We start from the raw sequence: 25053 nt of genomic DNA, 5'->3' as shown, positions 1-25053 counted from the left end.
AACTCATCTGTTACTTGAAGGTATATTGGGTTTTTTAAAAAAATTTTTACTTTATTCTATTTTTAACACAGCAGGTTCTTATTAGTTATCTACTTTATACATATTAGTGTATATATCTCAGCCCAATCTCCCAATTCATCCCAACACCCGCTTCCCCGCCCTGGCCCCCTGCTTTCCCCCCTTAGTGTCCATACGTTTGTTCTCTACATCTGTGTCTATTTCTCCCTTGCAAACTGGTTCATCTGTACCATTTTTCTAGATTCCACATATATGTGTTAATACACGATATTTGTTTTTCACTTTCTGACTTACTTCATTCTGTATGACAGTCTCTAGGTCCATCCACGTCTCTACAAATGACCCAATTTCATTCCTTTTTATGGCTGAGTAATATTCCATTGTATATATGTACCACATCTTCTTTATCCATTCATCTGTCGATGGGGATTTAGGTTGCTTCTGTGACCTGGCTATTGTAAATACTACTTCAATGAACATTGGCGGGCATGTGTCTTTTTGAATTATGTTTTTCTCTGGGTATATGCCCAGTAGTGGGATTGCTGGGTCATATGGTAATTCTATTTTTAGTTTTTTAAGGAACCTCCATACTGTTCTCCATAGTGGCTGTATCAATTTACATTCTCACTAACAGTGCAGGAGGGTTCCCTTTTCTTCACATCCTCTCCAGCATTTCTTATTTGTAGATTTTCTGATGATGCCCATTCTGACCAGTGTGAGGTGATACCTCACTAGAGTTTTGATTTGCATTTCTCTAATAATTAGTGAGGTTGAGCAGCTTTTTATATGCCTCTTGGCCACCTGTATGACTTCTTTGGAAAAATGTCAATTTAGGTCTTCTACCCATATTTGGATTGGGTTGTTTGTTTTCTTAATACTGAGCTGTATGAACTATTTATATATTTTGGAGATTAATCCTTTGTCTTTTGATTCATTTGCAAATATTTTCTCCCATTCTGAGGGTTGTCTTTTCATCTTCTTTATGGTTACCTTTGCTGTGCAAAACCTTTTGAATTTCATTAGGCCCCATTTGTTTATTTTGGTTTTTATTTCCATTATTCTAGGAGGTGGGTCAAAAAAAATCTTGCTGTCATTTATGTCAAAGAGTGTTCTTCCTCTGTTTTCCACTAAGAGTTTTATAGTGTCTGGTCTTACATTTAGGTCTTTAATCCATTTTGAGTTTATTTTTGTGTATGGTGTTAGGGAGTGTTCTAATTTCATTCTTTTACATGTAGCTGTCCAGTTTTCCCAGCACCACTTATTGAAGAGACTGTCTTTTCTCCATTGTATATCCTTGCCTCCTCTGTCATAGACTAGTTGACCATAGGTGCGTGGGTTTATCTCTGGGCTTTCTATCCTGTTCCATTGATCTATATTTCTGTTTTTGTGCCAGTACCATATTGTCTTGATTACTGTAGCTTTGTAGTATAGTCTGAAGTCCGGGAGTCTGATTCCTCCAGCTCTGTTTTTTCCCCTCAAGATTGCTTTGGCTATTCGGAGTCTTTTGTGTCTCCATACAAATTAAAATTTTTTTTTTCTAGTTCTGTAAAGAATGCCATTGGTAATTTGATACGGATTGCACTGAACCTGTAGATTGCTTTGGGTAGTATAGTCATTTTCACAATATTGATTCTTCCAATCCAAGAAAATGGTATATCTCTCCATCTGTTTGTATCATCTGTAATTTCTTTCATCCGTGTCTTGTAGTTTTCTGAGTACAGGTCTTTTACCTCCTTAGGTAGGTTTATTCCTAGGTATTTTATTCTTTTTGTTGCAATGGTGAATGGGACTGTTTCCTTAATTTCTCTTTCTGATCTTTTGTTCTTAGTGTATAGGAATGCAAGAGATTTCTGAGCATTAATTTTGTACCTTGCAGCTTTACCAAATTCATTGATTAGCTCTGGTAGTTTTCTGGTGGTATCTTTAGGATGACCTATGTATAGTATCACATCATCTGCAAACAGTGACAGTTTTACTTCTTCTTTTCCAATTTGTATTCCTTTTATTTCTTTTTCTTCTCTGATTGCCATGGCTAGGACTTCCAAAACTATGTTGAATAAGAGTGGCGAGGGTGGACATCCTTGTCTTGTTCCTGATCTTAGAGGAAATGCTTTCAGTTTTTCACCATTGAGAATGACATTTGCTGTGGGTTTGTTGTATATGGCTTTTATTATGTTGAGGTAGGTTCCCTCTATGCCCACTTTCTGGAGAGTTTTTATCATAAATGGGTGTTGAATTTTGTCAGAAGCTTTTTTTGCATCTATTGAGATGATCATATGGTTTTTATTCTTCAATTTGTTAATATGGTGTATCACATTGATTGATTTGTGTATATTAAAGAATCCTTGCATCCCTGGAATCAATCCCACTTGATCATGGTGTATGATCCTTTTAATGTGTTGTTGGATTCTGTTTGCTAGTATTTTGTTGAGGATTTTTGCATCTATATTCATCAGTGATATTGGTCTGTAATTTTCTTTTTTTGTAGTATCTTTGTCTGATATTGGTATCAGGGTGATGGTGGCCTCATAGAATGAGTTTGGGAGTGTTCCTTCCTCTGCAATTTTTTGGAAGAGTTTGAGAAGGACGGGTGTTAGCTCTTCTCTAAATGTTTGATAGAATTCACCTGTGAAGCCATCTGGTCCTGGGCTTTTGTTTGTTGGAAGATTTTTAATCACAGTTTCAATTTCATTACTTGTGATTGGTCTGCTCATATTTTCTATTTCTTCCTGGTTCAGTCCTGGAAGGTTATACCTTTCTAAGAATTTGTCCAGTTCTTCCAGGTTGCCCATTTTATTGTCATAGAGTTGCTTGTACTAGTCTCTTATGATGCTTTATATTTCTGCAGTGTCCATTGTAACTTCTCCTTTTTCATTTCTAATTTTATTGATTTGAGTCCTCTCCCTCTTTTTATTGATGAGTCTGACTAAAGGTTTATCAATTTTGTTTATTTTCTCCAAGAACCAGCCTTTAGTTTTATTGATCTTTGCTATTGTTTTCTTTGTTTCTATTTCATTTATTTCTGCTCTGATCTTTATGATTTCTTTCCTTCTACTAACTTTGGATTTTGTTTGTTCTTCTTTCTCTAGTTCCTTTAGGTGTAAGGTTAGATTGTTTATTTGAGATTTTTCTGGTTTCTTGAAGAGAGCTTGAATTGCTATGAACTTCCCTATTAGAACTGCTTTTGCTGCATCCCATAGGTTTTGGATCGTTGTGTTTTTGTTGTCATTTGTCTCTAGGTATTTTTTGATTTCCTCTTTGAATTCTTCAGTGATCTCCTGTTTATTTAGTAACATATTGTTTAACCTCCATGTGTTTGTGTTTTTTATGTATTTTTCCCTGTAATTTATTTCTAATTTCATAGTGTTGTGGTCAGAAAAGACGCTTGATATGATTTCAGTTTTCTTAAATTTACGGAGGCTTGATCTGTGACCCAAGATGTGATCTATCCTGGAGAATGTTCCCTGTGCACTTGAGAAGAAAGTGTAATCTGCTGTTTTCGGATGGAATGTCCTATAAATATCAATTAAATCTATCTGGATTATTGTGTCATTTAAAGCTTGTGTTTCCTTATTTATTTTCATTTTGGATGATCTTTCCATTGGTGAAAGTGGGTGTTAAAGTCCCTTACTATTATTGTGTTACTGTTGATTTCCCCTTTTATGGCTGTCAGCACTTGCCTTATGTATTGAGGTGCTCCTATGTTGGGTGCGTATATGTTTATAATGGTTATATGTTCTTCTTGGATTGATCCCTTGATCATTATGTAGTGTCCTTCCTTGTCTCTTGTAACATTCTTTATTTTAAAGTCTATTTTATCTGATATGAGTATTGCTACTCCAGCTTTGTTTTGATTTCCATTTGCATGGAATATCTTTTTCAATCCCCTCACTTTCAGTCTGTATGTGATCCTAGGTCTGAAGTGAGTCTCTTGTGGATAGCATATATATGGGTCTTGTTTTTGTATCCATTCAGCAAGCCTCTGTCTTTTGCTTGGAGCATTTAATCCATTCACATTTAAGGTAATTGTCAACATGTATGTTCCTATTATCATTTTCTTAATTGTTTTGGGTTTGTTTTTGTAGGTCCTTGTCTTGTGTTTCCCACTTAGAGAAGTTCCTTTAGCATTTGTTGTAGAGCTGGTTTGGTGCTGCTGAATTCTCTTCGCTTTTGCTTGTCTGTAAAGCTTTTGATTTCTCTGTCAAATGTGAATGAGATGCTTGCTGGGTAGAGTAAACTTGGTCGTAGGTTCTTCCTTTTCATCACTTTAAATATATCGTGCCACTCCCTTCTGGCTTGTAGAGTTTCTGCTGAGAAATCAGCTGTTAACCTTATGGGAGTTCCCTTGTATGTTATTTCTCATTTTTCCCTTGTTGCTTTTAATAATTTTTCTTTGTCTTTAATTTTTGTCAATTTGATCACTATGTCTCTCAGCGTGTTTCTCCTTGGGTTTATCCTGCCTGTGACTCTCTGCACTTCCTAGGCTTGGGTGGCTATTTCCTTTCCCATGTTAGGGAAGTTTTCGACTATAATCTCTTCAAGTATTTTCTGGGGTTCTTTCTCTCTCTCTTTTCCTTCTGGGACCCCTACAATGTGAATATTGGTTTATTTAATGTTGTCCCGGAGGTCTCTTAGGCTGTCTTCATTTCTTTTCATTCTTTTTTCTTTATTCTGTTCTGCAGCAGTGAATTCCACCATTCTGTCTTCCAGGTCACTTATCCGTTCTACTGCCTCAGTTATTCTGCTATTGATTCCTTCTAGTGTATTTTTTCATTTCAGTTATTTTATTGTTTATGTTTGTTTGTTCTTTAATTCTTCTAGGTCTTTGTTAAACATTTCTTGCATCTTCTCGATCTTTGCCTCCATTCTTTTTCTGAGGTCCTGGATCATCTTCACTATCATTATTCTGAATTCCTTTTCTGGAAGGTTGCCTATCTTCACTTCATTTAGTTGTTTTTCTGGGGTTTTATCTTGTTCCTTCATCTGGTACATAGTCCTCTGCCTTTTCATTTTGTCTTTCTTTCTGTGAATGTGGTTTTCATTCCACAGGCTGCAGGATTGTAGTTCTTCTTGCTTCTGCTGTCTCTGAAGGTATACTGTTAATCTTCTAATATGTAGGTATTTTCCAGGTATCTTTCTGTTATGAAATACTAGTTTAATTTCATTATGGTCTGAGAACATACTTTGCATAATTTTTATTCTTTAAAATTTGTCCAGATGTGTTTTATGGCCCAAAATATGGTCTCTCTTGGTAAATATTCCATGTGAACTTGAGAAGAATGCAAATTCTGTTGTTGTTGGATGAACCACATGAATTGACATGGATGTCAATTAGATTCACTTGGTTGATAGTGCTTTTCAGTTTAACTATATGCTCACTGATTTTCTGCCTACTGGATCTATCAGTTACTGATAGAGTGGTGGTGAAGTCTGTAACTATAATAGTGTACATATATAAATAGAACAGTGAATTCATCTGTTTCTCCATGTAGTTCTATCAGTTTTTGTCTGATGTATTTTGACTCTTTGTTCATACACACTAAGGATTGTTATGTCTTTTTGAAGAATCGACCCCATTATCATTATTGTAATGCCCCTCTTTATCACTGTGTAAAGGATGGTATTATTTCTTTAAATATTCAACAAAATTCACCAGTGAAGCCATCCAACTGTTTCATGGGAAGATTTAAAGTAATTTAAGATTACTATTTCAAATTCTTGTAGGTCTATTCATATTTCTATTTCTTCTTGAGTCAGTTTTGGTAACTTGTCTTTCCAGAAATTTATCCATTTTATCTAAGTTGTCTAACTTGTTGGCATGAAGTTGTTTATACTATCTCTTTAAAATTTTTTAAATTGCTGTATGCTTTTTCATTACTGATTTTGGGAATCCATGTCTTCTCTCTTAATTTCTTGCTCAGCCTACCTAAAGGGTTATCAAGTTTGTTGATATATTTTTTAAAAATATTTATTTATTTTTGGCTGAGTTGGGTCTTAGTTGCAGCACATGGGATCTTTTGTTGTGGTGCATGGGAGCCAGAGTGCATGGGCTCTGTAGTTGTGGCTCACAGGCTCCAGAGTGCGAGGGCTCTGCAGTTTCGGCATGTGGGCTCACTAGTTATGGCTCATGTGTTCAGTAGTTGTGGTGCACAGGCTTAGTTGCCCTGTGGCGTGTGGGATGTTTGTTAGTCCTCCAACCAGGGATCGAACCTGCATCCCCTGCATTGGAAGGCGGATTCTTAACCACTGGACCACCAGGGAAGTCCCTGTTGATCTTTTCAAAGAACTAATTTGTGGTTTCATCAATCTACTGCTTTTCTGTTTTTTACTTCATTGATATCTGCTCTAATCTTTATCCTTTCCTTCCTCCTGCTTGCTTTGGATTTATTTTGCTCTTCATTATCTCATTTCTTAAAGTGGAATTTTAGATTATTAATTTGAGAACTTCTTTCTTCTTTTCTGATATAGGTGTTTATAGCCATAAATTTCACTCAGAGCACTACTTTAGCTGCATTCCATACATTTTGATATTTTGTATTTCATTTTCATTCATTTACAAATATTTTTAAAATTTCTCTTGTGGTGGATTTCTTCTTTGACCCATGAGTTTTTAGAGTGTATTATTTAATTTCCAAATATTTTGGGGTTTCCCAGATTTTTTTTTTCTACTGGATATCTTAATTCCATGTGTCAGAGAACATATTTGGTATGGTTTCAATCTTTTTAAATTTACTGAGACTTCTTTTATGGCCCAGAATATATGGTTTATTCAGTTGGAAACATTTTTTAAATTTAATTTTTATTTTTTTATTAAATATTTTTATTGCAGTATAATTCACTCTTTTAAAGCATAAAATTCACTGCTTTTTATTGTATTCACAAGACTGTGTAACCATCACCATTATCTAATTCTAGAACATTTTCATCACTCCCAAAAGAAATCCATACCCATTAGTAGTTACTCCCTTTTCCCCTTTCACCAAGCTCTAGGCAACTACTAATCTACTTTCTATCTCTATGGATTTGCCTATTTGGAACACTTCCTATAAATGGAACATATGTGGCCTTTTGTGTCTGGTTTCTTGCACTCAGCATAATGTTTTCAAGGTTCATCCACGTTGCAGCATATACTTCATTCCTTTTTAGGCTGAATAATATTCCACTGTGGGTATATGTCACATTTTGTTTATCCAGTAATCAGCTGATAGGCATTTATATTGTTTCTAGTTTTTGGTTATTATCAATACTGTTGCTACGAGCGTTTGTATACAAGTTTTTGTATGGTATACATTTTTAGAAGTATATAATCTTTAGATTATTAGCTAAATACCTGTACTCAGGGAACTGGAGGCTGGAGTGTGTGCATGTGTGTGTGTGGGGGTCTTGTGTTTATGTGTCTTGTCTTTCTGTGTGTGGGGCCTGGATGTTTACAAATAGCCTCTGCATTTAAGAAGAGGCCAGAAGGGCTGAGTCAACTCTTAATATCTTAGCTCTACTACACACGCTTCAACCCTCCCTGGCTATGTGCCTCACCTTCTACTCTGAACCACAGAGTAAGTGAGCCCAGCAGGGTGGGAAATGAGCCGTGACATTCGTGCCCAAAGAAGCCAGTGCACATACATACAATGTATACTTCTGTTATGCTTTTGGGATGAAAGGAAATGTGATATGCATCATTTTATGACTCAGTAAAAGTGACAGGAAAAACCCCACTCTTAGGCTGGGGAAAAAATCGTCCATCAATCAATGGAAGTGACGATACCCAAATATTACTTTGGTTAGAAAAATAATCCCACGTGAACTCCCACTTTTCTGTCCTTTGGGTCCTAAAACTTTCATCACTACACTGCAGTGCATTTATGCAGAAGAGCATGTGGTGAGCCAGAGGGCTGTTCATCAGTGTCCTCTGGTTTTCTTCCTAGTGGCCAATCCAGTTTTGGTCTTCCTCTGCGACTGTGATTTCCATTGCCTATCACTTGACCTGGGATGGTTGTGAGGATTCTTCCTTCCCCATCTTCATTCTAAAATTGAATCTGAACATTCTTTGTTACCTAATAATGCAGAGCTAGGCTATGCAACTTTGTTACCTCATTCTGGATAAAGGTAGCAAGATGAGTTGGAAATAAATATAGGAAACCAAAGGGTTAAAAATGATCTCCAGGAATAAGGGAAATCTGATACAGAGGACGAGACAGATATAGTACTCAACTAAAAGCTGGCCGGCTCTGGCCCAATAACACTGCATGTGACATATTCAGGTATACTTTTATAAGACAAGAGATTGTGTACCTGCTTGTTGAAATATCCTCAAAAGGGTAGAGGATCTCTCCATTGTTACAGATTTCACAGATGAACCCCTTCTGGCTACAAAGACTGCAGCTGTACACATGTGAGGCGGCAAATTTAATGACCTTGCCCAAGAACGGAGCCAGCTTTCCCTCTATCACCTGCAGAAAGAGAAATGGAACAGGGAAGAAGCAAATTTGTTGAGAAGTCTTGCAGATGCAGGAGGAATTCCTTTCCTTTACACAACAGGAAAACCTCTAATTATAATTTCTCAGCAACTCTGAGAAAGAAAAGACATAGTATTTTCACTCCAAAAGAACTCTCTGGCTTAAACCACTGGAGGTTGGAAAATGAAGATGTTGAAATTTCTTTCGTATTCCTCTTTTTTTTTGTAGTGTGCTGTAGAGGACTGAGGACCAACAAATGGGGAACCCTACTTTCACAGACTAACTTGACAGTTATCGTGCGGTATAAGAGCAGTGTGGTCGATTTCCCAAAATAGACTGAAAACATATAGGGTAAGTACTAATGTAGTATTTTATGTTGTACATGCAATAATATCTGTTTTCTGATGAGTTAATAGAATAGTTTTTTCTCTATCTCCCCTAAGAACATGTAACAAATGTGGAAAATAGGTTTCTCTTGCTGCTGATAATTATAAGAATACACAGAAGCTGCAATTTGGCAGTCTGAGTGCTATATTTAGCCTCAAGATTTAAAAAAAAATCTTTTAGTGTTTAAAAGAAAATAAGCCAATTTAATAATTGGAAGGTTTCACATAAAATTCCAGATTTTTGGCTTCTTTTGGAAAATCATTAGATCTGGAAAAACTAGGCCTGAATTCCAACACGATGATGATCCCAGCTGTGAGTAGAGGCTGCTTGCTCCTGCCGAGGCACGTGCTCTTCAACTGACACTTGTCCCCGTGAGGCCACAGTGTCTTGAGTCTGCCTGCCTCCCACAGTCCCCTCACCTGCTGGCCTGCAAACATCCGTGAGTTTGGAGCCAATGGTCCATCAGAGCCCTCCTCACTTAACTAATACTGCACGGGCTTCAAAGACTTTGGCAGTTCATACACTAACAAGATAAAATTTGCCTTTATTTCTTTCTCATTGATGCATATGCATATGCATGCTGATTTTGATATAAGAAAAAAACGAAGATTAAATTTAATTTGGAAAGAGCTAGAAATGGATACTTTCAAGTGAATCACAGTTAAAATGATAATTTTACATAAAAATAACATCTGAGAGCAGTGAATCATATTTAAAGAGATATAAGAAGGCCAAGGTGAACAAATAGTAATAGCTGATAATACAAAAAAAGACTACAAGTAATGTAATAATGTATTTTGCAATTTCTTTACACTAACAATGAAATATGTGAAAGAGAATGTAAACAAGCAATCCCTTTTAAAGTCACATCAAAAATAAAATAAAATACTTAGGAATAAACCCCACCTAGGAGGTGAAAGACTTACATACTGAGAACTACAAAACCTTAATAAAGGACACTGAAGATGATTCAAAGAAATGGAAAGCTATCCCATGCTCTTGGATTGGAAGAATTAATATTGTTAAAATGACAATACTACCCAAAGGATTTGGGTACTACAAAGCTACAGTATTCAAAACAGCATGGTATTGGCACAAAAACAAACATATGGATCAATGGAACAGAATAGAGAGCCCAGAAGTAAACCCACACACCTACGGTCAATTAATCTTCAACAAAGGAGGCAAGAATATATAATGGGGAAAAGACAGTCTCTTCAGCAAGTGGTGCTGGGAAAGTTGGACAGCCGCATGCAAATCAATGAAATTAGAACACACCCTCACACCATACACAAAAATAAATGCAAAATGACTTAAAGACTTAAATATAAAACATAACACCATAAAACTCCTAGACGAGAACACAGGCAAAAACATTCTCTGACATAAATCGTACCAATGTTTTCTTAGGTCAGTCTCCCAAGGCAACAGAAATAAAAGCAAAAATAAACAAGTGGTACCTAATCAAACTTATAAGCTTTTGCACAACAAATGAAACCATAAACAAAATGAAAAGACAACCTATGGACTGGGAGAAAATATTTGCAAATCATGCGACCAACAAAGGCTTAATTTCCAAAATATACAAACAGCTCATACAACTCAAAAAAAACAAAAACAAAACCCAATCAAAAAATGGGCAGAAGATCTAAACATACATTTCTCCAAAGAAGACATACAGATGGCCAATAGGCACATGAAAAGATGCTCATCATCGCTAATTATTAGAGAAATGCAAGTCAAAACTACATTGAGGGACCATATTACACCAGTCAGAATGGCCATCACTAAGAAGTCTACAAATAAATGCTGGAGAGGGTGTGGAGAAAAATATCCTGTGATAAACCATAATGAAAAAGAATATATATATGTAAAACTGAATTAACACAACATTGTAAATCAACTATACTTCAATAAAATTTTAAAAAATTAATAACGTATTTTGCAAAAAATCAAGCTATACATAATACTGGAGATAAAAACTAAAGTGGTTTATGAACATCACTATTGAATAATCTCATGATGTTTTAAAAATGAATATAATGGTTAAATCTAGGGAAGGGAACAAGTTGGAAAAGCACGTCTTTCACCTTGTATATGGTTGTTTTGGCATTTTTAAAAGCAATGTATATTATTTTTTTATTGATGCAGAAATGGAACAGATGAACCAGGTTTACTACTTTATAAGGGTGTTGTTTTTTTTTCTTAATAAAGGGGGTAGAAATTATGCTGGCTTTTTTTCTTTTTTTTGAGTCAAGCAAGCACATTTTCCACCATTTTAAAATTTATTCTCCTCCCCATTACCTTTAAAAAGCCATAGATAAGACCTCCTTTTATTTATGTTTTCTCAAGGACCATTAACTCCAATCAACCCCAGGAAAGTGTGTTCCTAATAGCAACACATGATATACACTTTCTAAGAAATAACCACTACCAAATCATATACCCAACGGGGTTATTTATAAATTGTGGTAACAATACTTTAGCTGAGTTTTGTTTTACTTATTTTACTCTTTTCTAAACAACCAAAGTTAATGACACATTTAAAGAGAGGCACTAACAAACTATAGTCCATTTAGGGGAAAACATCAGGATATAGAACTCACCTGGTCTGGAAACCAGGTGAGTAAAGGTTGTTTTAAGGAACCGAGGATGAGAAGAGAACACCTTAAGGAAGACATGAGAGTTATCATCTAGGATCTAAAAGAGAAGATTGGGGCATCTTGTACATAAAGTTTTTCTTTATCTAGAAGATTTTCTTGGTACAAAGCGTAAGGGGTATGAACATTTTGAAGGCTTTTGAAATATTTCACCAAATTTACAGTGCCAGTTATTTTTATTTATTCCTATCTGGATATTTTAATAAGCTTTTAAAAATTAATTTGGGAATTGATATCTTCACAACATTTAGTCTCCCTATCTCTATTTTATTAAATCTTCATTTATTAATAATACAAATTTGTTTTTTTCCTTTGTATAAGCCACTTTTTTTAAAATTTAATTTTATTTTTTATACAGCAGGTTCTTATTAGTTATCCATTTTATACATATTAGTGTATACATGTCAATCCCAGTCTCCCAATTCATCCCACAACCCCCACCCCCACCACCCCTCTTGGTGTCCATACATTTGTTCTCTACATGTGTGTCTCTATTTCTGCCCTGCAAACTGGTTCATCTGTACCATTTTTCTAGATTCCACATATATGCATTAATACATGATATTTGTTTTGCTCTTTCTGACTTAACTTCAATCTGTATGACAATCTCTAGGTCCATCCACGTCTCTACAAATGACCCAATTTTGTACCTTTTTATGGCTGAGTAATATTCCATTGTATATATGTACCACATCTTCTTTATACAGTCATCTGTCGATGGGCATTTAGGTTGCTTCCTTGTCCTTGCTATTGTAAATAGTGCTGCAGTGAACACTGGGGTGCATGTGTCTTTTTGAATTATGGTTTTCTCTGGGTATATGCCCAGTAGTGGGATTGCTGGGTCATATGGTAATTCTATTTTTAGTTTTTTAAGGAACCTCCATACTGTTCTCCACAGTGTAAGCCACTCACAGTTGTTAATTAAGTTATTTTAAGGTTAAACTTTTGTATAATATTTTTTCTTATCAGCTAGTGCTGGTGTATTAGAATATACTGATATTTGTGTCCATCTCATATACTATATTACTAAATGTGCATGAATGCCTATCATTTTTAGGTGATTCTTTTGGGTTTTCTGAAGGAAATAATCTGGTCCCTTCCTTTCATGTTTTATGTCTTATTGCATCATGCAGCACTCCTAAAACAATATTAAATAATAATGGTGTTAGTGGACAGTCTTGTTATTTCAATGAAATCAAACTATATAGAGTCTACAGTGAATGATTCATTTTCTTCATCAAACACACATCTTGTCATGCACCACGTTCTATTGATTCCCTTTCTCTTTTTATTTAATTATTTATCTGTAAAATTTTATTTATTTATTTTTGGCTGGGTTGGGTCTTCGTTGCTACACGTGGGCTTTCTCTAGTTGTGGCGAGCAGGGGCTACTCTTCATTGCGGTGTGCAGGCCTCTTATTGCGGTGGCTTCTCTTGTTGCGGAGCACGGGCTCTAGGTGTGTGGGCTTCAGTAGTTGTGGCTCGTGGGCTCTAGAGTGCAGGCTCAGTAGTTGTGGCGCACGGGCTTAGTTGCTCTGCAGCATGTGGGATCTTCCCGGACCAGGGCTCAAACCCGTGTCCCCTGCATTGGCAGGTGGATTCTTAACCACTGTGCCACTGGGGAAGCCCCTCTCTTTCTCTTTTTTAAATAACAGCTTTATTGATATATAGTTCACATAACATGTAATTAACCTATTTAGAGTCTACACTCGAACATGTTTTAGTTTATTCAGAGTTGTGTACATTTCATCAACTTTTCCCCAAATCCCCATACCCATTAGCAGTCACTAGTGTTTTCTCCCTAACCCATCCCCCAAGCCCTAGGCAACCAATAATCTACTTTCTGTCTCTATAGATTTACCTACTCTGGATATTTCATGTAAATAGAATAATATGTGGTCTTTTATGACTGGCTTCTTTCACTTAGCATAAGTTTCAAGGTTCACACTGATTCTCTTTTAAATGTCCCTAGTGTAAGTCTTCTTCCCATCCTATCTCAAGCTTTTATCACCCCTCTCTAGATTAATGAAATAATCTTCCGGTTTTATTTCTGGATAATCGTCTTTTTCCTTTGATCCATCCAGCATATATACTAGTCAGTTTTAGACATCACTTTCGTTGTGTGTCATCTCTTCCCTCAAACCTTTGGTTGAATTCTTATTTTATCATTGGTAAAAACTCTTCATTCGTTCATGTCAGAAAATTACATTGAGTTACTATTCTCAGTTACTGATACAAGTGTGAACTAGACAAAACTGCAGCTTACATTTTGCCTGGTATATGAGTGTCTCCATAAGCTGATTCCACACCATCTATCCAAATTCATTTTCCGTTTCTTCATATGTATGTTCCATTGCGAGGAAAGCTTCCCCGGTGTAGCATATGCTTGTTCTTGCTCCTGTGCTTTCACCCATGTATTTCCTCTACTTTCCTTTCACTTCCTCTCTTAACACTTATTTAAACTTCACCCAGGCTTTAAGGCTCAGATCTATTCTGGCGTGATCTGGAGAGCCATCTCTGGCTACTTAACCTGCCATGGATCTCTTGGGCTTCATATAATTTATTTTTACATCACATAATTTAATATAAATCGATGTTCCTTTGTATTTTTTGCTATTGTTTAACATGTGATTGTTTTGCTTGTCCAACTATAGATTGAAAATATAAAAATGGAGATACCACCTATAAAATGGTGATCTTACCTATAAAAGTATAATGGTGACTTTACCTATACAAATGGCAGTTTTATACGGAGCAACCTAAGAGAGTGTAAATCGTCAGGCACCTAAGTTCCTGATGACTGCCTGAGGATGCTTTCCAGTCTTCTTCCTTGGCTGTAGCAGTCATAGCTTTGTGCTACTGTTGTGTCACAACATGTTGAATCATTCTGCTGTGCGATTTAGGGAGGAGCACGAAGAACACATGGACTTGGTGGCAGTGCAGCTCTTCAGAGACCCTTTCTGCTTCTTTATACTTGAGTAACTGCTCTTCCTATTTGTCAGCTGAGGTTCAGGGCCATGTTCCAAAGGGCTGAAGCTGCTGGAAGTTTTTCCTCCAGAAAAGTGAGGTAATATTCTATAAGTTTATTTTAGAATTGACAAACATTTCTTTCATATTATAGAAAGAAAAACTTTATACTGATACATTTCAAGGGGTAAAGGTATATTTGGAAGGTTTAAATCTTGTCTTTGAATATCACAACTAGCAGCACTGGGAAGCTCTTCCGGCTTCTGGTCTAGAGGTTTCATCACTAAGAGAAGCAGGCTCCAGGTGTGACGTCTCCTAGGGTTCTTTTCAAAAAGCAGATATATCTTGGGATAACTACTTAAAAAGAAATCAAGTGTCTTGCCTCCCACCATCTCCTCCTGCCCTCAAGAATCATGCTTTTCACTCCTACTTCCTAGCCATCTTGGTGGAGACTTAAGGTTGGGACCATATACCACAAACAACAGGAAGATGGCAGCCTCAAAGAAGACCAAAGCCCAAGGAGCCCCTCTTTTTCACTCTTTTTTTTCCTGTTCACAGGTTAATATAACTTTATATGAGTCCATCACAAGTCACAAGGCCATTCATCTTTTTTTTTTTGTGCGCGGGCCTCTCAACTGTCGTGGCCTCTCCCGTTGCGGAGCACAGGCTCCGCACGCGCAGGCTCAGCGGCCATGGCTCACGGGCCCAGCCGCTCCGCGGCATGTGGGATCCTCCCGGACCGGGGCACTAACCCGTGTACCCTGCCTCGGCAGGCGGACTCTCAACCACTGCGCCACCAGGGAAGCCCCAAGGCCATTCATCTTTAGCGTTAAAAGGCTGATAGTTTCCGTTAACCAGGTGGTCATTTGGATATGCTGTAGGTGCTAATGAAACAGACCTCTGAGATGAGGTTTGGTTATCCCTGGTTTAGTTATTTTCCCCAAAGTGTCTCTCTACGTGAACAAAATCATGACAAAGTAATTAGCAGAAAACACATGTAGCTCTTTGTCCATCTCCTCAGTCTCCCTCACCTTTTCTGTATACCAAATTGCCTTATCTCTTTGAGAAAAGGCATATGTCCAAAATAGGGTGAAAGAGTTTGTTTCTGTTTTCCATTAAACTTAATTTCTTGTATTAAGGAAAATCCTAGTCTGATTCACTTAATTTGGGAGTGTTGCATATATGACTATTCCAGAGGTATCATACTGACCTGGTGTTCAAAGAATGCACACTTCCGTTTGTAACTTAAAATTGTGTCCTTTTATTGCACTGTAGGATAAAGACAAAATGCACTATCAAGCTGGTATCTTAAAGATTTTTCTCTCTTTGTCTTTTGCAGTCTCTCTACAAATTCTTTTCACTCTATCATTTCAGGTACTTCTAGAACTCAAGGAATAGTCAAATTTATCACTCTCCATGATCCAGCTAACTGACAAATATACCAAATATGCTTATGCTTCTTGTGTGACAGCAGCCCATGAAAGCTGCCTGGTCGAACTTCCAGCTCAGGGATACACACATTTTCCCCCCTCTTCTATTCTGGTCAAGATGGTCAGCATTGGAATTTGAGGCCTATGGCTTTCTTGCAGACTAAGACAACAGACTTTATTTGATTTGCTTTCTTGCAGACCAATCGAAAATTACAATTAAGTTAAAAAATAACCTAGTGCTGCCTTCTCCAAACCACAGTTTCAGAAACAGCTGCTTATTACTCATGTGTGGCACCAGGAAATTGCAGTGTCATGTTCAAGGTCTGTAGCCAATAGAAATCTGTGGGATTGGGAAAAGGGCACAAATGATTCTTTTATGTCTGTTACCTTCACTCCCTCAGCACCACCACAAAATTCAAAATCTACAGGGGGAGAGGGACAGAGCACTGGGGACTTGGACAAGAAACAAGAAAGAAAAAGCTCTTTCTCATTGAATTTATGCATCGACGAATTCCTTCCCCCTGATTTGTCAAGTTACCTTCCATTTCAATACAGGCATTCCTCAGCCATTGTGTAACATCTAGATTCTGGACAACTGTTGGCAATACGTTGATGAAGAGGGCTGCTGCACTTGACAAATGGCCCCTCCTCTGAAAGTCTAACCAAAAGACCCCATTCATGTTAAATAAAGCCACCTGCCACTCACTAGTAACAAGCTAGCCTGGTTACTAGTAGAAGAATCAAAATTGTCACGCATTGTAAAATGATTTCAAATATAATTTAGGTTGCATTTGCTTGGCCAGAGGACTATGAAAGGCTGCACTCACTATTTTCTCTCTGAGTGTCATTTCTCAGCATTAACAGGTGGGGACAGTGATGTCTAGTGATCTAGGCCAGGTGAGTTCCTGGAGAGGTAAGAAAAACAGCCTATGGAGTCTGCCCAAGTTTGAAAACCTAAACCACAGCAATAATATTCTGAGTTCTCATTCAATTCTAAATTTCACTTTTTTTTAAATTGACATATAACATTATATTAGTTTCAGGTGTACAATGTCATGATTCGATAGTTGTATACACTGTAAAGTCATCACCACAGTAAGTCTAGTTAACTAAATTTTACTCCTTTTAATAATAAATTCTTAAAAATAGAAAATAAAAAGCATACTACCACATTATTTTGCTCAAAAATAGAAAATAAAAAGCATAGGGAATTTCCTTATTTCAAAAAGTTTGTTAAAACCGCATTTCCCCATAATTAGCCTTTGAGCTCCTTATCATGGCTTAATGCTGGGATGTTTGTATATAAACAGAAAACTGTGTCTTCTCTAATTAGCTGCTCCACACCCTTCTTTTTCCATTACTGGACTGTTCTAACAGGACTAAGATTTTGGCTAATCAAACACTTCACTGAGGGTGGATTATGATGTCACCAATTAGCTCTTATCTGATCCTCTCCCAAAGGTGACAATTTCTACTTAGATATTGGAAACTATGTGATAATTTAATCTGGGTTAGTATAATTGGGTAGATCTGTAAGTGGTCATCACCATTCCTATCAAATTATATTTTGCTTCCTGATGGAAACTATCTCAGGGAATAAAAGATAAACGAATTTCAATTTTCTCCAATGGCTGAATGGTAAAGCTGAGCCCAAGAACATAAATTTCTTATTCACAAAAGTATACGGGGGGACTTCCCTTGTGGTGCAATGGTTAAGAATCAGCCTGCCGGGGCTACCCTGGTAGCGCAGTGGTTAAGAATCCACCTGCCAATGCAGGGAACACGGGTTCGAGCTCTGGTCCAGGAAGATCCCACATGCCATGGAGCAACTAAGCCCGTGAGCCACAACTACTGAGCCTGTGCTCCAGAGCCCACAAGCTACAACTACTGAACCTGCATACAACTACTAAAGCCCGTGTGCCTAGACCCGTGCTCTGCAACGAGAGAAGCCACTCCAATGAGAAGCCTGAGCACCGCAACGAAGGGTAGCCCCTGCTCACCACAACTGCCCACGCATAGCAACAAAGACTCAACACAGCCAAAATAAATAAATTAATTAATTAAAAAAAAGAAAAAAAAGAATCCACCTGCCAGTGCAGGGCACACAGGTTCAAGCCCTGGTCCAGGAAGATCCCACATGCTGCAGAGCAACTAAGCCCATGCGCCACAACTATTGAGCTTGTGCTCTAGAGCCCATGAGCCACAACTACTGAGCCTGTGTGCCTAGAACCCATGCTCTGCAACAAGAGAAGCCACCGCAGTGAGAAGCCTACGCATCACAACAAAGAGTAGCCCCTGCTCGCCACAACTAGAAAAGTCTGCACGCAGCAATGAAGACCCAACACAGCCATAAATAAATAAATTTATTTTTTAACAAAAAATATATATATACAGGAAGGGGCCTATTTCAGTTTTTCTGCACTATGGAAAGTGCCTCAAGGGGTGTGGCCTCTTGAAGCCACAACCTCATGAAACTTCAGTAGAAGCATTTGCAAAGAGTAAGTACAATTACGTGGCCCACATATTCTGAGCCCCAAAGCAGGCCACATGGTCTCATATAAGTGCATAAGTATTACTGAGGGGAAAATAGATTAAAATATTTTAAATTGAGACAGTTCCAGAAAATTCTCATGGTATGGTCAGCAGAATCTTACTCCTCTATTGAGTTAATTAGCTATGTGTCGAAAATAAATCGTATTTAGGTCTCTACTATTCATTTTGGCCCTAGTTATGTCGTTATTACTCACTGAATAGTAAACAAGGAAAGGCTCTAAGTGGTTTCCTTAACTCAGCTTCCTTACTTAATATATGAGAGAACTAAGGCCAAGAGAGGTGATGTGAGCTGTCTAAGATCACCCAGCTGGGCTATGTCAGATACCTGTCCACCCCCTTAAGCACCCTGCACTACTCTAGGAAGGGGCCTTTCTGAGGGCATCTAGGGTCAGAGCGCAGCCCGAGAATCCTGAGGTCACTGGATGCCCACTGATCCACCATATAGAAATGGAGGACTTCTAAACTGACTCAGTCCCTGCCTGGAAACAAGATGCACAGTCTGGTCCAGGTTTACTCCCACAGTCCTGATCTGAACTGGATTTGTCTTTGGCTTATGTAAAGATTTATTGTCCAACATACTTACTACTTGTATGAAAATTCTCTTAAGTGGTCACATCTTGTGTGAATTTCTGAACATGGAGTATGATTCTTATTATTGAGTGAATGACTGGGAAATTCATCGATTAAAGTAACATGAAATTCTGTGACGAAAATGGACTTAACATCAACTTAAACCCTAGGCTATTTACCAAAACTAGAGAAGTAATTTAATTAAAGGAAGAAGCAATTACAGCTGGAAAAAACCAAAGCAAAACAAAGCAACTCCCCGAATGCATGTATGTGGGAGAAATTGAAGAAATACAGCTTTTCAGAGAGGACCTGAGTAGAAGCCAATGGAGGACATCTTAACAGAAAAACAACAAAAGACCCCATGTTTAAAGGGATAGAGAAATAGAGGAGAAATAGGAGCAGTATTCCCTGATCATCTAAGGGAATGACCCACTAAGGGTTAGGAGAGACATAAAAGGCAGAAAGAAGGGAAGAAGTACAGAAAGGGTGGAGTTAAAAAAAAAAAAAAAGTTAAAGAAAAGGGAAAAGCGGGCTTCCCTGGTGGCACAGTGGTTGAGAGTCCGCCTGCCAATGCAGGGGACACGGGTTCGTGCCCTGGTCTGGGAAGATCCCACATGCCGCGGAGCGGCTGGGCCCGTGAGCCATGGCCGCTGAGCCTGCACGTCCAGAGCCTATGTTCCGCAACGGGAGAGGCCACAACAGTGAGAGGCCCGGGTACCGCAAAAAAAAAAAGAAAAGGGAAAAGCAATTCAGATGATCACAAAGAGGGGAAAAAAAAAAAAGGATTGAAGCCGATTTAGATCTGAAATGGGAGCTAGACATCTTGGCTTCTATTCTCAGTTTTGTCTCCACTAAGCTGTCTGACCTTATTAATAAGTCACTTAACTTCTCCATGCCTCAGTTTCCTCATCTACAAAATAAAGTGATCATACTAAGTTATTCAAAACTAGATGATCAGTAAGGATTTCTCTCAGCTTGAAGATTCTATGATTTTGTGATTAACAGACAGGGAAAACATCAAAAGAAGCTTGTTGAATACCCCCAGGAATGTAGAAAGGAAATATCTGGGGAGATAGATAAAAGGTGAGTTTAACCAGACTAATTAGAAGATACCCAAGGAAATTTTCAAAAGAAGTGAAATAATGTCACCAGCTTTTTATTCCTCTGCTCGCTGAGCACCATTCAAAGAGGGAGTTAATGCTTTTTAGGAATCATCCCCTCCCAGGTGTGCAACCAGATATCAGTTTTCCTGAAGAAGTCTGCAAATCCCTTCCTTTCATCAATGCATTTAATTAGTTAATGTTTAGATAGAACTTAGGGATGAAAAGTACAATTTAAGTGTTCAACATTATTATTACTTAACAGCTTTTATGAGACCAGAAATGCCTAAGATTAAATGAGAAACCAAAATGAGTTCCTGGCTAGAAGGTTGTGATCTAATAAATTGCTGGGTTACCGATGTGAGGAAAAACAAACCCTGCATATAAATTGAAATAGCTGCTCTTTATTAGCTTGCATGCCATTGTCTTAAGAATGTGGGTACTTTTTATTCTTTGCCTCAAGGTGTCAACAAGTAGCAAACCACCAGTCAGTACTGATTATGACTACATACATCCTGTTTTTTGAGAATATTATCTGCTGTATTTGTGCTGTTTATGCTGGATATCTGTACACCCAGGGTATGGATTCAAATACATATGGGAATTTAGTACACAATAAAAGTGAGGAGAGATAAATTATTTAATAAATGATGTTGGGACAACTGGTTAGCCATCAGGGGAAAAAATAAAGCTGAATCTCTAACTCATTTCATAAAAAATGTAATTCCAGATAAATGGAAGATTTAAATATAAAAAGTAAACCATGAAAGTATTTTTAAACTATAAAAGTATTAGAGAAAAATGTTAGAAAAATGTTTATGTGGAGTAAGTATTTTGTAATCTTAGAAACCATAAAAAAGTGATAAATCTGAATATACAAAATTAAAAATCAGTACAGTACAAAATACCATTTACAAAGTCACATAACAGAAAACTGGGAAATATATTTCCTAGTTATGTAAAAAGAATGCTGATTTCCTTAATATAATTTAATTACAGGTTAATGAAATAAAAAGGCAATTCACAAAAACTAAGTATAGCCAATATAATATAAAAAAGATACTCAACCTTACTTACAATGAAAAAAATCAAAATCATAGTGTGAAGTTATTTTTTATTTATCAGAATGGCTAGGATTAAAAATATTGTTTACATAGAAAGTTAATGTGGGTGGAGGAAAACAGTCATTCTCAAGACACTGAATGGAAGTAAAAATTGGTTCCACCTTTTCAGAAGGCAAGTGGCAATATACATCAAACTGCAAAGCTTGCATACCCTTTGACCTGGTAGTCTCATGTTAATGAACCTACCCTACAGGCTCATTCACACAAGAGTACAAGAAAACGTATGAAGGTGTTCACTGCAGTATTGGTTCTAATAGAGAAAAACGTAACAGATTAAAAATCAAGGTAACTCTATACTATGCAGCTAATAAAAGGATGAGGTAAACCTTTATGTATACTGAACGTGCACATATGTCCAGATGTCCACAGTATAATCTTAAGTGGAAAAGGCAAGATGCAAAGAGGTAGTACTGATCCCATTTGCAAAAAAATTAAATATTCACATTTGTGTATAGAGATGTCTGGAAGAAGACAGACTGGCTATAGTTAAACAAAAGCTACCTCTGCAGAGTGGGATGTGAGGGAGAGAAAGGCAGATGTTAAAAACAGAATTCTGCAACCACCAGAGAAATTAAGATAATAATCCCATTTATAATTGCATCAAAAAAAAAAAACCCTAAGAATAAATTTAACCAAGGAAGTGAAAGACTTGTACACTGAAAACTGAGACATTAATGAAAGAAATTGAAGATACAAGTAAATGGACAGATATTTCATGCTCATGGATTGGAAGAATCAATATGGTTAAAATGTCCATACTACCCCAAACAATATACAGATTCAATGCAATCCCTATCAAAATTCCAATGGCATCTTTTATGGAAACAGAACAAACAATCGAAATATTTGCATGGAACCACAAAAGACCCTGAATAGCCAAAGCAATCTTGAGAAAGCTGGAAGCATAACCTGCTGATTTCAAACTATGTTACAGAGCTATAGTAATCAAAACAGTATGGGATTGGCATAAAAATAGACACACAGATCAACAGAATAGAAATAAACCCATGCATATATGGTCAATTAATTTATGACAAAGGATCCAGAAATATACAATGGGGAAAGGGAAGCCTCTTCAATAAATGGTGCTGGGGAAATGGGACAGCCACATGCAAAAGAATGAAACTGGACCACTGTCTTACACCATTTACAAAATTAGCTCAAAATGTATTAACGACTTGAATGGAAGACCTGAAACCATAAAACTCCTAGAAGAAAACATAGGCAGTAAGCTCCTTGACATCGGTCTTGGAGATGACTTTTTTAATCTGGCACCAAAAGCAAAGGCAACAAAAGCAAAAATAAACAAGTGAGACTATATCAAACTAAAAAGTTACTGCATAGCAAAGAAAACCATCAACAAATGAAAAGGCAACCCCTGAATGGGAGAAAATAATTGCAAGTTATATATCTGATAAGGGGTTAATATCCAAAATATATAAAGAACACATACAATTCAACAGCAAAAAAAAAAAAAATCTAATTTAAAAATGGGCAGAGGATATGAATAGACATTTTTCCAAAGAAGACATACAGATGGCTAACAGTTATATGAAAAGGTGATCAACGTCACCAATCATCAGGGAAATGCAAATCAAAACCAAAATGAGGTACCACCTCACATCTGTTAGAATGGCTATTATCAAAAAGGCAAATAACAAGTGCTGGTGAGAATGTGGAGAAACGGGAACCCCGTGTGCACTGTTGGTGAGAATGTAAACTGGTGCAGCTATTATAAAAAATGGTATGGAGGATCCTCAAAAAATTAAAAATAGAACTACCATATCATACAGTAATTCCAAGTCTGGGCATTTATCTAAAGAAAACAAAAACACTCACCTGAAAAGATATATGCACCCCCCTGTTCATTGCAGCGTTACTTACAATAGCCAAGATATGGAAGCAACCTAAGTGTCCAGTGATGGATGAATGGATAAAGATGTGTGTGTGTGTGTGTGTGTATACATATATATAGTGTGTATACATATATATAGTGTGTATACATATAGTGTGTGTATACACACACACACAATGGTATATTATTGAGCCATAAAAAAGAATGAAACCTTGCCATTTGCGACAACATGGATGGACCTTGAGGGCATTATGCTAAGTGAAATAAGTCAGACAAAGAAAGGCAAATACTGTATGATCTTACTCATATTTGGAATCTAAAACAAAACAAACCAGCTTATAGATACATAGAAGAGATTGGTGGTTGCTAGAGACAATAGGTGGGGGGTAAGTGAAGAAGGTGAAAGGAGTTAAAAGGTATTGGGATGCCATTTTGGGGAATATATCTTAAGAAAATAAGTTAATATTGGATTGGCCAAAAAGTTCGTTTGGTTTTTTCCATAAGATGGCTATAGTAGCACTTAGCTGTCTTCAACTTCATTCAAAACGATTTTGTTAGATTGTATTGTGACAGCTGTCATATCAGTGTGCGTTTAAAAAAAGACTTATCGGGACTTTCCTGGTGGCGCAGTGGTTAAGAATCCGCCCACTAATGCAGGGGACATGGGTTCGAGCCCTGGTCTGGGAAGATCCCACACGCCGTGGAGCAACTAAGCCCGTGAGCCACAACTACTGAGCCTGCGCTCTAGAGCCCACGAGCCACAACTACTGAAGCCCACGCGCCTAGAGCCCATGCTCCGCAACAAGAGAAGTCACCACAATGAGAAGCCCGCACACCGCAACAAAGAGTAGCCCCTGCTCGCCACAACTAGAGAAAGCCCATGCGCATCAATGAAGACCCAACACAGCCAAAAATAAATAAATTTATTTTAAAACATAAAAAAAGAAAAGAAAAAAAGACTTATCAAAACTGGTGAATTTTTGTGTAGCCATTTTAGTATTGATGATGGAAGAAAAACAACATTTTTGGCATATTATGTTTTATTATTTCAAGAAAGGTAAAAACACAACAGAAACGCAAAAAAAAAAGATTTGTTTAGTGTATGGAGAAGGTGCTGTGACTGATCGAATGTGCCAAAAGTGGTTTGCGAAGTTTCATGCTGGAGATTTCTCCCTGGACGATGCTCCACAGTTGGGTAGACCAGTTGAAGTTGATAGGGATCAAATCGAGACATTAATTGAGAACAATCAACGTTATACCACGTGGGAGATAGCCGACATACTCAAAATATCCAAATCAAGCAATGAAAATCATTTGCACCAGCTTGCTTATGGTAATCGCTTTATTGTTTGGGTTCCACATAAGTGAAAAAAACCTTCTTGACCATATTTCCGCATGTGATTCTCTACCGGAACGTAATGAAAATGTTCTGTTTTCAAAAAAATTGTGACAGGCGATGGAAAGTGGATACTGTACAATAATGTGGAACGGAAGAGATCATGGGACAAGTGAAATGAACCACCGCCAACAATACCAAAGGCCGGTCTTCATCTAAAGAAGGTGATGTTGTGTATATGGTGGGATTGGAAAGGAGTCCTTTATTATGAGCTCCTTCTGGAAAACGAAACGATTAATTCCAACAAGTACTGCTCCCAGTTAGACCAACTGAAAGCAGCATTCGATGAAAAGCGTCCAGAATTAGTCAACAGAAAACGCATAATCTTCCATCAGGATAACAAAAGACCTCATGTTTCTTTGATGACCAGGCAAAAACTGTTACACCTTGGCTGGGAAGTTCTGATTCATCTGCCATATTCACCAGACTTTGCACCTTCGGATTTCCATTTATTTAGGTCTTTACAAAATCTCTTAATAGAAAAAGTTTCAATTCCCTGGCAGATGGTAAAACGCACCTGGAACAGTTCTTTGCTCAGAA

At 37.4% G+C, this 25053-nt stretch overlaps 1 protein-coding gene across 4 annotated transcripts in view; it reads right to left on the bottom strand.

The window, feature by feature from the left end:
* Positions 1–25053, bottom strand: part of PLEKHM3 (pleckstrin homology domain containing M3) — a 186809-nt gene that overhangs the window by 26003 nt on the left and 135753 nt on the right. For 3 of the 4 annotated variants that reach the window (XM_067740816.1, XM_067740814.1, XM_067740815.1), the window contains exon 7: positions 8308–8465. In XM_067740816.1, the coding sequence (XP_067596917.1) occupies positions 8308–8465 (158 nt within the window). Of the gene's footprint in view, positions 1–2485; positions 8052–8307; positions 8466–25053 lie in introns of those variants that run through there. The other variant, XM_067740817.1, reaches the window with a different exon arrangement.

The sequence above is a fragment of the Pseudorca crassidens genome, chromosome 6 (genome assembly GCF_039906515.1).
Source record: "Pseudorca crassidens isolate mPseCra1 chromosome 6, mPseCra1.hap1, whole genome shotgun sequence".
Lineage (NCBI taxonomy): Eukaryota > Metazoa > Chordata > Mammalia > Artiodactyla > Delphinidae > Pseudorca > Pseudorca crassidens.
The sequence above is the reverse complement of the archived record's forward strand: the minus strand, read 5'-3'. Positions and strand labels throughout refer to the sequence as shown.